The sequence below is a fragment of the Prunus dulcis genome, chromosome 1 (genome assembly GCF_902201215.1).
Source record: "Prunus dulcis chromosome 1, ALMONDv2, whole genome shotgun sequence".
In the NCBI taxonomy this organism is placed as follows: Eukaryota; Viridiplantae; Streptophyta; class Magnoliopsida; order Rosales; family Rosaceae; genus Prunus; species Prunus dulcis.
The window spans coordinates 40,512,581-40,532,453 of NC_047650.1; the positions used below are offsets into that span (position 1 = coordinate 40,512,581).

At 39.3% G+C, this 19,873-nt stretch overlaps 2 protein-coding genes across 2 annotated transcripts; one reads left to right on the top strand and one right to left on the bottom strand.

Moving 5' to 3' along the window:
• The first annotated feature begins 2,794 nt into the window (after positions 1–2,794).
• Positions 2,795–5,938, top strand: LOC117615585 (E3 ubiquitin-protein ligase WAV3-like). Its single transcript, XM_034344686.1, has 2 exons — positions 2,795–3,660; positions 3,782–5,938. Exons 1-2 carry the CDS (start codon positions 3,307–3,309, stop codon positions 5,639–5,641), a joined length of 2,214 nt encoding a protein of 737 aa, XP_034200577.1. The 5' UTR covers positions 2,795–3,306; the 3' UTR covers positions 5,642–5,938.
• A 7,228-nt stretch (positions 5,939–13,166) lies between these two features.
• On the bottom strand, positions 13,167–16,520 carry LOC117635174 (glutamyl-tRNA reductase 1, chloroplastic-like). The gene is made up of 3 exons (XM_034369525.1): positions 15,987–16,520; positions 14,970–15,211; positions 13,167–14,689 (listed from the first exon to the last, which is right to left on the bottom strand). Exons 1-3 carry the CDS (start codon positions 16,246–16,248, stop codon positions 13,559–13,561), a joined length of 1,635 nt encoding a protein of 544 aa, XP_034225416.1. The 5' UTR covers positions 16,249–16,520; the 3' UTR covers positions 13,167–13,558.
• Positions 16,521–19,873: the final 3,353 nt, after the last annotated feature.

Genomic DNA, 19,873 nt, shown 5'->3' on the forward strand with positions numbered 1-19,873 from the left:
GAGACAAACAAAACCATTCCTTTCATGATTTGTTAGTTCTTACTTATTCATCATCATGAATATGCGGTCAACAGCTTTGACTGAGTTGGGCTAGATTAGATTGTGCCACGTGGAGATAGAGCTAAACACATAGAGGCGATGATGATATGACGACGATGAGTAATCCCACATGGTATGCTAGTGCTACGTTGGCAAGTAAATGGGGCCCACGCGGGAAGTAGCTTAGCTTTGAAGACCACTAAAACATAACAACCTCGGTACTCACGATCATCAGCTGACATGCATGCATTAAGTTGTTGACTGCAGCATACGTAACAAGAACTAAAAGAGCCCACTGCCCACTGACCTGACCACCCCCCCCTTTAATAACAAATTATTTTGAAATTTGTGTACCAGATATTAGATCAAATCAGACTTATTCAACGGTAATTAGTGTATGATAAATTTACATTTATTTAATGGTAATTAACTTGATGGTAATGTTGGCTTAGGTAATGATGTCGTTTTATTCTAATCAATGGGTGACTAGAAGCGTGTTATTTTCATGCATATAGTTAATAGAGCTTGGAGTAAATATGTCTTGCTCTTGTACACATGTAATTATCTTATTGGGGTGTATAATATGTATTCCCACATGTACAAATGGGAGAATCTTGAAAAAGAAAGAGCATATTTTGTTAATGATTGTATATTGACATTATGCATGAATTAGCAATATTAGATAAGTATGTCACATGATATATCATGACATTATTCAATTTTTTTTAATTTTTAGAGAGAAAGCTACACATAATACTGCATACTTTGTTTCATCGACCGACATTATTTAATTACCCATTCAAAGAATCAAATATTTTCATTGGAGCTTAAATTTGACAAAGTCTAAAACCACAGCCTATCATTTGAAACTTTCAAAAAGATCACATTCCAAGCTGTTTACCCAATTAGTAAGCAGTTTAGTCAATTAATTAATTAATAACAAGAAGAAGAAATTGTCCAAGACTCAGAGATTGAGTGTTGTCTTAGAAAATAAAAGCAAAAGCAGAAGCAGAACAAAAATAGTTAAAGCATCACTAAAATCTAAATGACCTACGTACATTTGTGGCCAATCAATCCAAAACTGCCAAACAAAACACACACACACTTATCTCCCACACGGAAGTCATCCACGAGAAGAAACTTTCTAATCCAAATAACTAAACAAATGGTTAAAGCCACTTTTTACTTTGCCTAACTTGATTTGAAAAATATTAAATTAAAGTTGGTAATTAAGAATGATTAGGTTCAGATTAGGCTTTGATACTTTATTCTTCAAGGAGTTGACATTTACAGAAGCTCTTTCAGCCTTGGACCTGAAGAAAAACGTCAGCACTGGAAGGAAGAGGGCTAGGGTTTTGTAGCTAACGGCGTTGGACTATTCACAGACCTATACGGGTCCCACGTGAGGGTCGAAATTATTGACCATTCATGACACAGTCACTCTTTGCTGTCAAAATCACACTGTGCCACTGTGATGCTCTTTTTTTTTGGTTTTTGGGGAAGGTACTCTGGTACTATTGCACTCGCAGCTCTCTATAAATATATATAAAATATTGTCATTTCATTGCCTTGGTTTGCTAAGTCCACATTGTTTACCCAAAAAGAGGAAAAGTACACAAGTAATTTACAGTTTACTTGGAGTGCTTGAGTTTTGGAAGCTTTTGCTCTATAAATTGGGTTCAATAATGCAGCTTTATGGGATTGTGGTATAAAAGGGAGGTGGAGAAAGACTTTCGTGAAATGCCATCTTTGGTCAGTAACGTAAGAACGTGTCATTATATATTTGATTGGGAATATACGCAAGATTTTCTAAGAGAAGTGGTGTAGATGATTAACTTGTATTGCTGTTGCATCCTTAAATGTTCACGAGATCAACATCCCCCTAGACTTGTTAGAGTCAATCGTGTATGAACGAGTCATTGATGTGTTATTAGAATCGAATTATGAATATTGACTTGTTCGTTGATTATAAATATAATTTACAATTTGAACAAATGAGAGAAATTAGAAAAGATAAGATAAAGATATTATATTGTACGCATGTAAAGAAGGTTGAAATTAACTTAAACCTTTAGAGCAGTAGTAGGTAAAGAAGAAAGAGAGAAAAAGACATGTTATCGGCTACATACCTTTAAGGATAAGGGAAGATGACTGAGAGCACATTCCGTCACAAGGAAATATAAAGGTACCCAATAACCACATATAATTCTCATGACATCATATGTTAGATTGTCGTGGATACCTTATATAAAAGTCTAGATATTTCTTTGTTTTCAAATTAATTAAAATTTTATCTTATGATTCAATAACGTTCAAAGAATAAATAAAATGACTCATAAAGCGACACGCCATAAAAGAATGAAACTATATAAAGTTTGATTTGGATAAGCCTAAACATAAAGTGTGAAGGTAACCTTTGGAACTTTGACACATATTACAACTCTAGATCTTGTCAAATCCTGGAAAAATTTAACTAGATGGGTTGTTGTTTAAGTATATACTTACCATATCATCCCCACCTATTCTCTTTCCATACACTCCATTTTTGACTTTTTAACCATCCCACTTGCTCTGATTCCGTATGTTCTCCACATTTCCTTTTTCACCCTACCTGTAGGCTACAGTAGGAAGTGTCATTTCCACGAGGATCACGTGACCTAAGCTTGCTGCTGCCACAATGGAAGCAGGCGCGTGAGACAGGTCTGTACATAAAGGAGCATGGAGCATATAAAGCCATGGATGTGGATGATATAGAGGTGAGGTGGGTGGTGGTTACCGAGGGTAAAATCCTAATTACCTTTTCCAATGAATATTAAATAAATATCGAATTTCATTAAACCTCTGATCACGTAAAGAAGCAGTAGATCTCTAGTCTTTTGGTTGCAGAGATCTTTTTGGTGCTATCAATGGAAAAGAAAGAGAAAAAACAAATAAAAAGGCAAAAGAGTGAGAGGGGTCTGGTCTGAGTCTGATCTGTGTAGACTCTATACTTCCTCTTCCTCTGTATTCTTTCTTTCTTATTAAATCCTTCCCACCCCACTAGTTTGTCTCATTGCTTTTTTCTTTTCATTTGATCCCATGCTCTAAATTCCATCCTCCCCTTTTGTCTTCTCCACTTTTCTCTTTTATCTTCTTCTTCCTTCTTCTTCCTCAACAAAGGTAGAGGCCATAGATTTTGATAATATCAGAAAGAGAAAACAGAGCCTACCCATCTACTGTGCTTCTTTCTTTTTCTTTTTTATGGTCTTTTTTGGGTTGAATTAAAAAATGGGTACTGGTTGGAGACGAGCCTTCTGCACTACAATCCCTCGAGATCCAGCAGATCAAACCAGAGTATCAGAGAAGCAGCAGAGAAGCCCAAGCCCAAGTCCCAGAAGCTGTACGAGGCTTGGTTTCTTCTCCAGTGGCAGCAGCAACCCTTCTACTCCGAGATTGCAATCTCAGCCGGTGATCTCAACCCAGAGCTCCATTGATGACCATGAAAGCCCCAGGCTGCTTGAATGCAAAACCAGTAGTAGCACTCCCAAGAGTACAAGAACTTCCTTTCTCTCCAGCTCAAACCCAACTTCTCCTCGATCCCCTCTCAAGCTCTCCCTCTTCAGAAACAGCTTCAAATTTCGAGTATGCAACTCTCTTAATTCACCCATTTATTTTATTTGCTACCCAATGATTTTTATTTATTTATTTATTTGTTTGGCTTATTGGGTTTTTGAATTTTCGTTTTCTGCGGGGACTTTTGCAGAGCAACTGTGGGATTTGCTTGAACAGCGTGAAGACAGGGCAGGGCACAGCCATATACACAGCAGAGTGTGGTCACGCCTTCCATTTCCCTTGCATAGCTGCTCATGTGCGCAGCCATGACAGCCTCGTCTGCCCAGTCTGCAACTGCACATGGAAAGACGTCCCTCTCCTCGCCATCCACAAAAACCTCAACCAATCCCGAAACGACGTCGTGGAGCCCACCAAACCCAAGCCCAGGGAAGTGGAGAAGAAGATAATAGTGGAGGCCGCCTCACCCAGAGCCTCATCGAAGCCATTGTACGACGACGACGAGTCTCTTTTCTCTCCCACATCACGGATCATCCCTATACCAGAAGCCGACGATGAAGACGAAGACGCCACAGACCCATTCCCCGAAAACGACGACGTCGAGGAGTTCCAGGGCTTTTTCGTCAATCCGAACCCTTCATCTTCCGACGCGCGAATCAACGGCCGAGATATCAGAACCAATAATGTCCAGGTCAGGATTTTACCCGAGTCCGCTTTACTCTCGTCGGGTCGGGGCTTCGACACCTACGTCGTGGCTTTGCGGGTCAAGGCTCCTCCGCCCCCAGTTTTTAACACTTCGCGTCGTGTTTCGATCGATTTGGTGACGGTGCTCGACGTCAGCGGAAGCATGACCGGCGCGAAGCTCCAGATGCTGAAACGCGCCATGCGTTTGGTCATTTCGTCGCTCGGCTCCAACGACCGGCTTTCGATTGTCGCATTTTCAGCAACCACGAAGCGGCTGCTGCCGTTAAAAAGAATGACGGCTCACGGTCAACGTTTGGCCAGGAGAATCGTTGACCGGCTTGTGTGCGGTCAGGGGACCAGTGTTGGCGATGCATTGAGGAAGGCGACTAAAGTGCTTGAAGATCGGAGAGACAGAAATCCGGTTGCCAGTATCATCCTCTTATCGGACGGTCAGGATGAGAGGGTGAAAATTTCAGCCCATCAGCGTCAGGGATCCGGCCACGTGTCGGCTACCCGATTCGCTCATATTGAGATCCCGGTTCATGCTTTCGGGTTCGGTGAAACCGGCGGCTACAGCCAGGAGCCGGCTGAGGACGCGTTTGCCAAATGCGTTGGGGGAATTTTGAGTGTGGTTGTGCAAGACTTGAGAATTCAGCTCGGCTTCGATTCCGGCTCGGCTCCCGCTGAGATTGCAGCCATCTATTCGTGCAATGGAGGGCCTGCGGTGCACGGTTCAGCTTCCGTGCGGCTCGGCGACTTGTACGCCGAGGAAGAGAGGGAGCTGCTCGTTGAGCTGCGTGTTCCCCGAGCTTTGGCTCGCGGGAGCCACCATGTTATGTCAGTCCGGTGCCTATATAAAGACCCGGCTACTCAGGAGATTGTGTACGGGAAAGAGCAGGCGCTTTTAGTACCTCTCGCTGATGCCGCTCGATCAGCTTCCGGTCCAAAGATCGAACGATTAAGAGGTCTTTTTATAACCACACGTGCCGTAGCCGAGTCACGGAGATTGGTTGAGCATAACGACTACTCTAGCGCGCATCATTTGCTTGCATCGGCTCGGGCTTTGCTCCTAAAGTCGAAGTCTGCATCGGCTGAGGAGCACGTACGCGGCTTGGAAGCTGAGCTGGCGGAGCTGCATTGGAGGAGACAGCATAAGATCATGGAGGAGCAGCAGCAGATGCTGATGATGATCCAACGGCGGAGGGGTGGCAGCAGCAGCGAGAGGGAGATAGCCGTGGACGAAAACGGGGAGCCGCTTACGCCGACATCAGCGTGGAGAGCGGCTGAGAAGCTGGCTAAAGTGGCTATGATGAAGAAGTCGTTGAATAGAGTCAGCGACTTGCACGGCTTTGAAAATGCTAGGTTTTAATATTTATTTCTAGAGGGAAAATAAAACAGCATTTTTTCCTCTTTAATTTTATTTTTTGTAATTTTAAAAATTGGATAATATGATCATTATATAATAGGGACAAGGTGGTAGTAGACGGGCGCGACCCTCTGACGAAACTATACTATAATTCAGGCTTTAAAGCCGTAGTTTACACTCGCTCATCTGTCCACGAATACGGTTCCCTTCTTTTATTCTATAGCTTTTATTCAATTAGGGCGAATACCTTGTAACCGAATTTCTTTCTTGAAAGATATGCTACTTCCCGGTCGAGCTGCTCATTGGGTGTTTTTTGGTTTTTGTTGCTTTTCTTTTTCAGTCCTTTTTATTTTGAGACATTTCCATTTGCATGATGAACCGGAAGGGGCAGAATGATAGGTGGGTTAGCAAAGGACTGAATTAGTGAATAAAGTAGGGTGAATGATGTATTCAAAATGATGAACAAATCATTAACTTTAAATAAAAATCATAACTTATCAATATTTCAAGGACAAATTACTTTAGATCCTTCTAGCTTTCTAGGAGACATGAAGGTCTTGTACCCTAATTTTTCCTTTTTGTATATCATCATCAGGCTCCCTTCTGTCCTCATCAACTCAAACCGAGAAATCCAACGACACCTCATTCGATAAAAACTTTCCGTTCGAAAAAAAGTAGTCTAAAAGTTAGCCCTAGTCATTTTTGAAACGACTCTCTCCGTTCCTCTTTTTGCCTCATATTCTCTCACCATCTTCTGCCCACTCCCAAAAAGAAAACCCAGTCCAATACCAACTCCTCAAAACCACTATCTAGGTTGCATAAGTAGCTCAACCGTGATCAAACATGGCAAATGACTAGCTAGCTTCACTGAAAAAATTTCACGCTCAAAATCTCCCCCAAAAGGCTCTTTTATTGAACAATATTTTCATAATTATTAGTGTTATTCCAAAAAGGCTTGCACTCTAACCCACTGAAGTTATTCTGATCACTATGCCCCCTTTATCAAGCACAAGATACACACGGTTGCAGCAAAAATCTGCAAGTCCCACACGGCCTGGTGGTATTTCCGCAACTGTAACCAAAGGGTTCTTCACTTCTCAGTGGTGATATATTTTTTTTTGGCTTCCGCAGCAAAGCTTCCAACTAGTTCAGGCCATACAAACTTATGTCCTGTAAGAAATCAACACTTAAGTTTGTAAATATTCTGTCAACATTTCAGTTTTAATTTCGCTAAAGAAAATCTTATGTAACATGAAAGAAGGAGAAAAACTTTCAAAATGGGTCCGATTAGAATAGGTTAATGGTTCGATCTTTTTCAATGTGAAAAAAAACCCTTCTACTGTAAAATTTTCTCATAATTTATTTATTTATCTTTAAATTGAGGAAATGCACAGCATACTAAGATAGGCTAGTAGGGTAAAACATACCTCGCTCAATGCAAAACATTTTCTTCTTCTTAAAATTTAGTATTTAATGTAAAAAAAGTTAAAGGAATTCAAAAGAAAAAAAAAGTCGAAGAAATTGAACAAATGTCAAAACTCCATTTGTCTTGAGGATGATAAGTTCCTCCTCAATTTTAAGAAGCCAAGTTTTATCCGTTATATATAATGCATGCTATTTTATTAGATAAAGAAAATTACTGTTATCAAAATCTCCCACATCTTGGGATAAATATGTTACGAAATTACATGTGAAAAGTAAGAAAATAAAGAAAATTATTTCGTCCAGTGCACATGTCTAATGTGTGTATTTGTATATTAAAAGAAACAGGGGCGAAGCTGAAAGAGTCGCTCTTTTATAAGAAATAGCCAAAATTTACTCCATACTTTCATAAATGTCAGTTTTTATAAAAACTTTTAAAAATAGCCAAAAACTCACTTAAATAGACTCAAATACCCTCAAAATTAAAAACGAACAAAAGAAAGAATGAAGCCTGAATTCATGATTACGATACAAAACATATTAGGAAGTTCAGTGTTTGAATCTGGGTTTGGCTTGCTGCCATCTTAATGTCTTCTCTTTAATGAAAGACATATTTGGACCAAAAATAAAAAAAATTCTTTTCTATGCTTATTTTTTGCTACATTTTTTTCTTCTCCCAGTAATATAATTATCAATCTGTTTTATTATAATTGAACTGAATTTCATTTATAGTTGGTGAATTGAATTTCATATGATTGAAAACGGCTTTTGGGAAGGGGAGGTTGAATTGAGGTCTGGGAGGGTGGGAAAGGGGATGGTGTAATAACCCAAAACAAAATATCTAAAAATTAGTATTAATTTATTCTAGGAGAAAGAAGATTTTGCCCTCGCATTATTTAATAGGAAAAGTTGACTTTTTGATCGAGAAGGAATTTGGCAATTCCACTATCGCTGGTGTGTAGAGCACGACGAAACGAGTCCGTAGACACGGAGTAAATTCGAATCGGAGTTGTAACGAAGAAAATACGGTCAAAAGACCGCAAATGGCAAAATGGTAATTTGGAAAAAAGTCAGATTTTTATCTCTTTCTCCTCTCTCTCTCTCTCTCCTCAGTTTCTCTCTCCTCTCTCTCTCTCTCTCTCCTCCCGCGCGACCAGCCGCGCGCCTCCTCCCCTTCCAGCTCGTCCCACCGCCACCACAGGCCGGCTCGATCTCCGGCACCGGTACCAATAGCTTCGTCTCGTCGCCGCCGTTCTTCCGCGACCCGTCGCCGCCCTTGGGCCGCCCGGAACTCCCCGGAAACGGGAGATTTCCGACCGGTTTTCACCCGAACTTCTCTCTTCTTGTTCTCCTTCGTTTCTCATCCAAATCGTTCGAGTAAGGTATGGATTCTTACCTATTTTTCGTGCTCTAACTGATGGTTGGCTGGATTTTGATCGATTTTAGCTGTAGAACACTCGATTTTCGAATTGAAAATCGGTCGAAATTCGGCCGCCGTGATCGGCCATTTTCGGCCACTTTTTAGGGTATTTCCAAGAACAAAAGTGACTCCAAGTGGGGTGTTTTACCTAAGATAGGAGTTTGGAGTCTCGGTTTTGAGTTTTTCCGGCTAGCCGTTATCGCTTTGGACACCCAAACTGTCGGCGCATGGCAGCGCCCGGGTGAGGGTAGTGAGGTGACTCTGTGTAGTTTTGCGATCCTCGTGTTGTCACGAGCGCGTAGGATTTCGCAGATCTCAATTTGGAGTTCGTTTGAGCCCCGAACATATTTTCCATATTGCGAGATTCCTGGGTGCAGTATCGTCGAGCCGTTGGATCGCACTCAACTTTGGGTATGTCGTTCTAAATGATTTCAGGATCGTGTAGGATTCGACGGATTGCGAATCGGAGCCCCGGATGCTCCGAAATCGCAAACCCTGGGGCTGGGGTTTGGATTTTAAGCGGTAACGCGATTTTGGCTAATCCGACTGTCTGTTTCGGACCAAATTTGCAGGACATGGGTCTTTCTCTGTGAGGAAGCTCTAGAAAAGCCCAGATCGGCCATCGGAGATCGTGGACCCCACGGAATTCCAGGTCGACCGGTCTAGCAGTTTATCGTTTAGTAAAGCTTCGGGTCTTTTAAGACCGTTCTAATTGTCTGAAAGGCTAAAGTGGGCATAGGAGTGACTTGAAATGAGTGCACGCATTTCTAGGAGCCGGGGGGTCAGGGTTTTAATTTAATTCTTTTATTGAGCAGTTTATTAATTTAATATTCTTGGTTAATCAGGCACCAGAGGCCCGACCGACCCACAGGAGGGACCTTCAAAAGGTCCAGCTAGCTCGGACCAGCAGTGAGTGGACTTTCTTTCATAAATAATTTTATATAAATGAGTTTATAAAATGAGTTTTTATAAATGAGTTTATTTAAATAAATTTCATATTTGATCTTGAATAAGTTTTAGTGAATGTTTCTGAGCATGATTTGTGCAGTAATATGTCTATAATCCTATGCTGCTTAGTTGCACATACTAAACAATTATAGAAAACAGAGTTGAGGCTTGTATCAGATAAGATAGCAACATAATTTTAGATTACAGTTATTTATCAGACTTTTCTAAAGTAATTTATTTTAAAACCACCATGTACCCGTTTTTGGTGATTACCCTCAGTTGGACCGATGTCTACGGACATCCGGTCTATTTACAGTTCTGTCAGTGCACTTGACATTGCCTCATGAGTTTCGGGGACGCTCGGACCGTGAGTGCCAGGATTTGCGGCTCGGCAAACTTGGTGTCTCGAGACCTGCCAGGATTTGCGGCTCGGCTGACTTCGTGTCCCCGAGACCTGCCAGGATTGCGGATCAGGCTGACTACGGTCCCCTGAATCCTGCCAGAGCGGCTCGAGTCAACTTGGTGTCATCGAGACCTGCCAGAGGATCAGGCTGACTATAGTCCCCTGAATCCTGCTAGTTTGCGGCTCGGATAGACTGTGTGTCGCCGAGACCTGTCAGGGGAGTTGACAGATTTACAGGGGTACACCTAGGTGGTAGATTTAAAGGGATTTCAGTACTTTTATGAAATTATCGTTTTCAGTCATTTTATATCAGTATTTTTCGATATTCGTGCATGTTTCATATCAGCATAGATACATATACATATACATGTTGAGTGAATGCTTTATATTTGAATACAGACGAACTTTAGATTTACATCCCTATTTATTTTTATAACGAGGGTTATTATGTTTATGAACTGATTTGAGAACGTCATCTTTGTCCACTCACACTTTCAACTTGTTTTTCGCCCCCAGGCCGTAGAAGTGCGAAGGAATCCACCACGGGCCACTCCTAGCTCCCGCGCCACCCACCAAACGTAGGATTTCGTTGTAAATTACTTAAAGTTTTGTAAATTTATAGAAATTGCTCTGATACCTGGTTGGAACTGAGAACCAGAGTTGAGAATCGTGTATTTGATTTATTCTGGCAGTTGGTGTGGAGTTTATTTGTTTGTTTAACAGGTGGAAGATTTTGGGTTTGGACAAATTACAGGGAAGACTCTGCCGAATTTTTGGCAGGAGTCTAAGGGAAGTTTTAATCGTATTTGTAACAGGAAGGGTAAAAAGGTCATTATGCTCGACATTCGCCAGGTGTCGGACACGCACAGGGTCCGGCCCGAATTCCAAAGTGGAATTAGGATCGGGTCCTGTCAGATGGTGATATGAGAGAGTCATTCCTCCCTTTTCTCCCCCTTTCAAACAATGAACCATTTCTATCTCTCTCTCTTTGAACTACAATGCAAATGGTCTAAATCGATTTTAATTCTTTTGAGGACACTTAAGTCTATTTAAGTGGACTTTTTGCTATATTTGAAAGTTTTTATAAAAATTGACATTTATGAAAATAGGGGGTAAATTTTGGCTATTTTTCATAAAAACTCCTCGTTTCTAGGGTTTTCCTTCTAGACAGGCCTAGGGTTTGCCTTCTAGTCTAGTGGCAGCCATTAGGGTTTGTGTAGTTTCTGTTACCTGCCTTCATAGATGCTTCCATGGCCTTGCTTGTCTTGTTCTCTCTGTGGCGGTTGGATATAGGCTCAAGCGATCACTAGGGTTTCGGACTAGGAACATGCCAACACATAAATCTTGCATTAACAGTTATAATGAAAGACAAATATTTTTTTAAAATAAAAAATCTGGGATTTGAGCGTGTTTAGAAGGTAACCCCCCGTTGAGGACGTGGATTCCTCAAAAAATTTTACCGGGGATGGGGGCGGGGAAGAGAACAGGGATGAGTAGCAAGCGCTGGGATAGTATTGCAATACCTGGTCGCGAATCGACCCTTTGACAGCCCTGTCATAGCCCATCTAAAGAATTATTATTAATTATAATATCAAAATATGTGATTTAAAATGAAATTGACAAAACATAAATGGTAGGTTTCAGAAATTACACTAACACCCATTTCGTTATTTTTACACTTGTTTTCACACTAACATACATGAAGTTTGAACTTGTATTCACAAAACCCATTCAATTAATTTTACACCTAAAAATTGTTCGTATCATAAATAAAAATTTCTCCACATAAACCATAAAGATTGCACATACACTCCTAAGATAGACCTGACTTGGACTAAGTCATGTCCTAGATTTGGTAAGGTGTTGGACTAGGAGCTGGAGCACCATCCGATGTATGGATGGTGGAAACATGACTATAATTCTAAGCTATGGAAATAATTCTAAACTATTAAAATCATTATTCCCTAAATATTACCCCCTCCCCCTCCCTAGCTATTGACAAATTAAAAAAAATCACAAATTAATTAATTGCACTAATTATAAACTAATATATAGATCCAAATCAAAGTAATTAACTTGAATCATATTCCATGAATCACTTGTTTATGTATAATCAACTTTAACAACATCACAAAAACAGGAAAGTAACACACGTGTGTATCTAGTGAATTGGAATCTCAGAACCGGCCCTCACAAAAACCTAATCCCCAACTCTACCCAAAGAGTTCTGACAAAACAAAATATTAATAATAAACTCTACCGAATAGAAAACAAGAAAAATTTCCATTTGCCAATTCCCAAACATGGGGTGCTTGCAACGAAACCAACACTATCAAAAGAAAAAAGAAAACCCAAAAAATCCAAAACAAACAAAAAACGAAAGAAAATGCCTGCCAGTTCATGGGGTGCTTGCATGCATGCATATGTTTTTAAAATTCAAGCCATAATTAAATTTTAGGTCCAACCTAACTTTAAGTCTTCTGAGTCAATAACCCAAGGACGTTTGGTCATTGTCCACTAATAGCCGAAATAATATCTGACCATGACATTTTGACATCCCCATTGTTTTTTTTCATTTTAAGGCCAGGCATAGAAATACAAGTTGAAAAAGGATTTGCAGTTTAAGGAAGTACTGCATGTGAAACACTCCATGAACTGGAAAGCATTTCACCACCAATGATGATCTTTGATTTATTTTGATGGAAAACTGAGCAATATTGCTTGTGATTATTCCCTTCACAAATAGCTAGTGTATTGCTTGTGTTACTTACTCTGTCAGCAACTTGAAAATCTGAGTGCAATGGAATCCAAATATATTGTTTGGTTTTTTTTTGCATTGCAACCTTGTTTACCATTTGCTTATGCATTGGAAATCCAAGTACGCGATGCAAAGAAAATGAGAGACAAGCTCTTTTGGTGTTCAAGCACGATCTTGAAGATCCTTCAAATTGGCTTTCGTCCAGGGCTGGTGAAGGAGATTGTTGCAGTTGGTTTGGAGTTGTCTGCGACAATTCAACCGGTCAATTCAAAGTAATTTGTTTGAAGACGTTTGGTTCTATCTGAGCTTGGGACTAGGATTTCTCTTCGGGTTTTGGAGTGTTCTTGGCACTTTACTATTGAACTTGAGTAGTTATTTCTTATTAATGTGAAGTCATGGATGCTCAGAAAAGTTCAACCTACTTGAATTGTATATATATCATCGCGTAAAACTTCTTTGTTGTTTTGTTACATATATTACTTTCGCAAATGCGCGACAAGAAGTTATGAAAATCTTTGATGTGTTTATTAGCACGTTACACAGCACGAAACCGCATCTACAAAAGAAAGCAAAAATCTCAACAAAAATGATCAATTGCAATTTATTAATCTCAAATATGCAAATATCCTTTAATTACAAGAATTAACAGTATTACAGATACAGACGACACACCATAAACAATACGACAATCGTACCAACATGAATAATTTCACCTCATTATTTCGATACAAAGCCGAACAGCCATTTAGGAACATGTGGTGGACATATTTCAGAACTCCCAGATAAGAATCAGGTTAAAGTGTTTTACACAAAAGAATGAATTGGAAGATCCCCAAGCCGGGACCAACACGGTTTATCAATGGAGTTGAAGATTACACCAGAGCGAACACTAAAATGACTGTGAGGATGCTTTCCCCTTATTCAAATTTGAGGAAGTAGATGTATCATGGAAGAAATTTGACATCGAGCTTACTTCTGGGTTTGTTCCACCTTAGCTCGAATCTTCTGTTCCAAGACCGAAATTTCTGTCTCAAGACTGAACATTCTATTAAGAGCATGCATATTCTCAAGGGTTTCACTCAGAGTTCGGCTATCACTCCCATCGCATCTCAAGTGCTGCATTGGACCATGAAGGAGCTTGTTCACAATACCTCGGCTAAGATCATCGACAGCTCTTCTAGTTTTCTTTGAGATGTCATCACCCATTTTTGATAAACATTTCTCAAGCTCTGCAGCTCTGATTCTTTCAGCATAAGCTCTTAATTTCTTGATGGTAGGGACTGTCTCCAATGAATCCCTCCATGCTTCAAATTGTTTTGATTCTTCAGTAATAATTTCCTGAGCTTCCATTGCTTTCCGGAGGCGATCCTCTTTGTTGGCAGCCACAACCTCCTTAAGGTCATCAACATTGTAAACTCGCACACCATCAACATCAGCGACACATGAGCCCACATTCCTAGGGACAGAAATATCTACAAAAAACCTTGAACCACAAGTCTCTGGACCCACAACAGGAAGGTCCTTTACATCCTCTTTGAAAAATAATGGGGTTTCTGATGCCGTGCTTGTAAAAATCACATCTGCCTCAGCTGCACAGGTAAGCATTTCTGTGAGAGGCTTGTAGATTATCTCAACACCATTCAACTCCTCACGGACTGCAGTCACTCTCTCCTCGGTTCTATTCACAACAACCATCTTTGTGCAACCTTTTGCTACCAAGTGTTTGATCACAAGCTTCCCCATCTTCCCAGCACCAATCACCAACATTCTCGCACTAGCATGTGAGGATGCAGGAAGCTTCATCAAGGCAAGTTCAACAGCAGCAGAGCTTACAGAAACTGCCCCAGCAGCAATGTTAGTCTCAGTTCTAACCCGCTTTCCTACGGTGATTGCATGCTTGAACAGCCCACTAATGTTCCTGCCGAAGCCAACAACTCCTTGCCCAACTTTAACAACTTGTTTCACCTGAGCAAGAATTTGACCTTCTCCCAGGACAAGAGAGTCAAGACCTGCTGATACTTCAAAGAGATGCTGTGTGGCATCTTTATTATAGAGCAAAAACCGGTGCTGGCATAGCTCAGAAACAGGGACCCCACTTGTCTGCAAATAAAAGCAAATAGAATGTTTGAGATCAAGAAATGATCATAATCAATTCAGGATACTTTTCTTTTTTTAATAAGAAGGTGAAAGTAAAGAGCATACAAGGTCAAGTGTAAACTACACATGAAAAGAGTGTAATTCTTCTTTCAAAGGAAAAGAAATTAATTGCTAAAATGTAAAATACAAATGTTGATCCATGTCACAAAACACATGCAAAAGAGTCCCTCATAATCCATTACACTATTGTCCCAGAAACACATTATAAAGAGAAGACGAGTACCTTTGACATCCACTCAGTCACTTCTTTGACACCACGATGCTGAGATAGAGCAACAACATATATCTCCATTCGGTTGCAGGTGCTGAGAACAGCAGCTTCTTCTATATGATTTAAGCCACACAGTTCCCCTATGGCTCGAGGCCATTCTGCTTCTGGGATGGCTAGTTTTTCACGCATTTCAACAGGTGTTGTGTGAATACTAAGCCCAATGACCACAATGCTGCTTCTTTCCTTTGTATATCCTGAGAAGATTAGTTTTAGAAATTTCAGTCAGACAATATTATACAAATAATTTCAATATCTAAAAGAACATATGCATTGTTAAACAACCTTGAATTATGAATTCACAAACTGGTGGGTTGCACAAATGTAATTAAACCTAATTTTATGTTCTAGTGAATGCTGGCAGCAAATTTGCCACGGGGTTTAAAAAGTGAAGATTATCCTCTAAATGCAATCAAACAAGTGTCATAAAAAGCTTCTGAACAGACCAGGGATGCGGTAAATGAAAATATATCTCTAACTTATGAAACAGTGGAAGTCATGACACTTGAACCATATCATCAAGTTTCCCTTCCAGTTTTTTCCCTACAGGTAATAAACTCATCAATACATATGTGATACAAGACCAACTGTGGATGGGAAAGATAGTATCGGCTGTGTTTTCTGTTATACTCTAAATTTCATACCATGAAGATACTTGGGCCAAACAGAAAAATCCCAAACTGCACTTTCTTATCCAGCAATTCTAAAACCCAGAAACTCTACGAAAATTCAAACAGATATATTGTGGTTTATATTTATTCACTCATTCAAAAAGTGACTAACTTAAAAAATCAAAATGCAATATACAAAATACCAACAATTGCAATATGCAATATGCATTAACCAAACCAACAATTGCAAGCAGAAAATCCAATTCCAGCACAAACCCATCAAAGAATCCACCAAAAAGTTCATAAATTTAAAAGAAAAACAAATAAAGTAGAAGGTATTAATGGGAAAATAGAAACGTACTATCAGCAGCAGAGGTCTTGAGCTGCTCAAGAGCCGAAATATTGGAAACACTCTGACCGGTCTGGACAGCAGCATCAGAAGCAGCCACTTCGCACCTCACTCCCCTCTGAATCACAGCCCTTCTGCTCCTGACGGGTCTCAAAGAACCGGACAACGAGCAAGAACCATTGGAGGCCCTCGACGACGTTGTCGCAACCGACGAAGAAGATTTCAACAACAGAGCCTCCAATTTTGCTCCGGCGAAACTGGTCGACACCGCCATTAACCCAAACGACAGAGCGTTTCCAAAAAAACCCTCAGAATTGAAGAAGAGAAGAGAAGAGAGGAATGGGCTGTGCGCTAATGGGGCTGCTCAACGAAAACTGGCCGTTGGGTTTGGTTTTAATTTTTTTTGGGAAAAGTTGGAGGGTGTTTTGGTGGGTACGAAAGAATTGACCCCCTCTCGTTCTGAGTCTTTTTGAGACTCTGAGGAGTTGATGACAATTGGGATATGAGTTGGGGATTTTGGGAGGGTGGGGTGTTTGGGATTTCTTTGGGTTCTGATTGGCAGATGGAACACACGTTTTATCCACACTCTCTTCATCTTCCATGGGCCCTACATTGAGATTTGAAAATCATTAGATTTTGATGGCAACAAAAATAAATAAGAATTTTGTTTTTGCTGGAAATGGAATGGTTAATTGTGTGGGACAATCCAGTGTTATGTTATTAAATGGTTAAAATTGTTCAGTTTTTAATTTTGTAGTCAAATAAGAATTTCGCTAGCAACTAAACTTAAAATGCAAAGAAGACACTTCTGTTAGCGTAAAGTATTGAGTTGTGATTATCTTACTGTTTTCTTTAAAATGATATTTTATAAATGAGAAGAGCTTGCATGTCACGGAGATAGTATTATTTTGTCATCCCTAACCAATCATATTTTACTATGTAAGACAATTATCACACATACAAACGCGATTACGCATGTTCTGCATAGATATGGTCTAATTCAAAAAAGTTTGATTTTTTCCTTTTGCCTCTTTGGTATAACCAAAAGTTAGGCTTATATTGGTCTTAATCAATAAGCATTCTCCAAATGCTAGTATACTGACAAACTAACTTCTGCTAAAACCAAAAATGGGTATCAAACTAAAAATGTTTCACTGATTCTTTCACACTGATTTGCATGATGCCCTTTTTACAAAACAAAAAAAGATGAAAGATATACAACATACAAGAAAGGGATAAGGTAGGGAGAGGTGGGGTGTGAAGATATGTGAAAGAGATTGGTTTGTGAGATTTCAGGCCTCTGTTGCCACAACTTTGATTACAAAGTCGTACGTGGAGAACAAATATGCTCTCACTTTTGGATATGCAACTTTGTGGTTTTCATAATTTAATCACTACGTGTGACTTTTTCTACCATTCTATCATTTATATGCTCTTCTGTAATATCATGCGATTGCAATTTGGACATGTTTACCTCTAGCAGCAAAATATTTTTATTCTCTTTTTTGGCCTGATATTATATGGATTCTTTGACAAATTTGCAACCCCGATATTGTCCAAATTTTTTCTAAACTCACCATCCTCTAAGTAAAAAAAAGAAAAAAAAGGAGCATTTGAGCTATATCTTTGAGAGGAAAAAAGAAGAAGCTAGAAATTAGTATGTGCCGGAGAATTTACCCATACATCTGAGATTTTAGATTTGATCCCCCTCTCCCAATATCATTTATATCAAAAAAAAAAAAAAGAAATGTGGATAGGTTTTTCGATGTGCACTAACATATTCAAAAGTCTATATTCCATCCAAAATTGAGAACAGAAATTTCTTTTAAAAAAGTACCATGATCGTATATTTTGCGTGGACAATAATTTAAAATGAATACTTTAAATGCGTGTAAAACCCTCTAGTTCTCCCTTTGTTTTTTATTTCAAGTTACTTAACGTCATTGGTCGCGAATGATTGAACATTGCATTCCGATGTAGAATATTGATCAACATGATAGAAAAATAGTGAGGATTAATAATCAACTAGACAGAACAAAACTAATAAAGTACCAAACCTATGAGCAATATTGCATAGAAGTACTTTAGGAGCAATATAATGTGAACTGTATTCTTCCAAAGCCTGACTTAAAGGATCTAATCCGACAATCTTGCCGTAATGTTTTTGTCAACATAATCCGACAAGCTTGAATTTCTTTCCAGCCGTTTGCATATCTGCATTGTGTTTTACGAAACAAAAAATGCAAGCTAAAACACATGTCGATCGGCTAATCCGACTCGTGCTCCGCAGTTCTCATGTTTTTGTTAGCAAAATGAAGAAGAGGAAAATCCCTAGCTTGAATTCATCTTCATTCTAGTTTTAGAACATGATCTTGGGTGCTTTCCAAGATAACAGTACAACTTGATACAAACTTGGTATCTGTATCTGTATTTTTTAACAACACTTTTCAAGAAAAAGGAGTTGATTTTAGTGCAAAAGGCTACTTTCCCACCAATAAGGACATTGATTTTGGTGTTAAAAACTCTGCATATCTTCAAAGTGAATACAAAGGCATGCACGATTTTAGAAGTTCTATGCACAATTGGCCAATCTCTCTCCTCCTTAAGAATAGAGAATGAATGTGATTAAGATGGACCACAATATTTTTCGGGTTAAACAATGAAGGGTTCGAGTGTATAATCTGAGCATAACAAGCCTGACCAAAAGAATAGTCACCATCTACCTTTGTCTAGCTTATAGTGCTGCTGAGAGTATATTATTCCACGCTGGAGGAATGGAAACTTTTCATTCGTTTTTAAAACATTTTGCCAATTGGTTTTGAGTTAGATCTTCCAATTTTAACATGAAATCAAAGCCACCTGTTATTCAAGTCTTCTACCTATATGTGTCTACGTGTATGAAGAACAATTAATTCATTCGTTGTCTACAAGTAAAATCATACTAGCATTGCAAGTTAAGCTATGTTAAGAAGTCAAATAGTAAAGGGCTTGTAGTTCAAGTGGTTATCCATGCACTTAAGATTCTGTGTTCGACTCTCCATTTTCTCAATATCGTTTGTATTAAAATTAAAAAAAAAAAAGGTCCTGCAAGTCGAAATCAGTCCGATTCTATCCCAATCAAATATGTTATAATTGCAGACTTAATTGAACAGAAAAAAGAAAAAAAGAAAAAAGGTTTAAACAAACAAAAGGTGGAAATACTTCAAAGGCTGACTTCCTAGGATACATTGGCTGGTTTGAACATTAAGTTGGGTTGCCTCAGACCATAAAAAAAGTTGGGTTGCCAAACTCTTGATGTGGCCCCTCTACTATTTGGAGATTTCTATGTGTTCACTAAGCCCATAATTTTTTTTTGTAGCCTTTCAATTAGGGCTTGGTCCTCCATTGTAACAAAAGAAGAATAGCCCTATCCCATCCAAACTTTGTGTTGGACTGATGCAAGAACCTAGCCCATTGAAAATCTCTGTTTGGATTTGGACCCTGATTTTTAGTCGGAACTTTGAGTGTGGACATCTTATGCTAATTTCTGAAGTGAGAATATGTGCAATATAGGTGCAACAAAATGGAGTGTAACATACTCGAATTGGCTATAATTTGGTAGAACTAATTACCCAACTTCCATTGTATCTCATGGGTGAAGCCGATTAAGGCCCACAAGGGTCATTTGATCCTTCTCACCCTTTGATAATTTGTGTTTTGTATGCGTTGCATTTGACTCAATTGCTTTCTATGGCTGACCCTTTTTATCTTTTGAGTTTACTCAACCAAGTACACTATAAAATCCCTCTTGGCTCTAGTAGTATCTTTGTTCTAACACAACATCACATAAACACATCTTATAATTTCTAATTTTCTCATGATTTTTTTAAACGAATGAGCAATCAATTAGGCAAAATTCT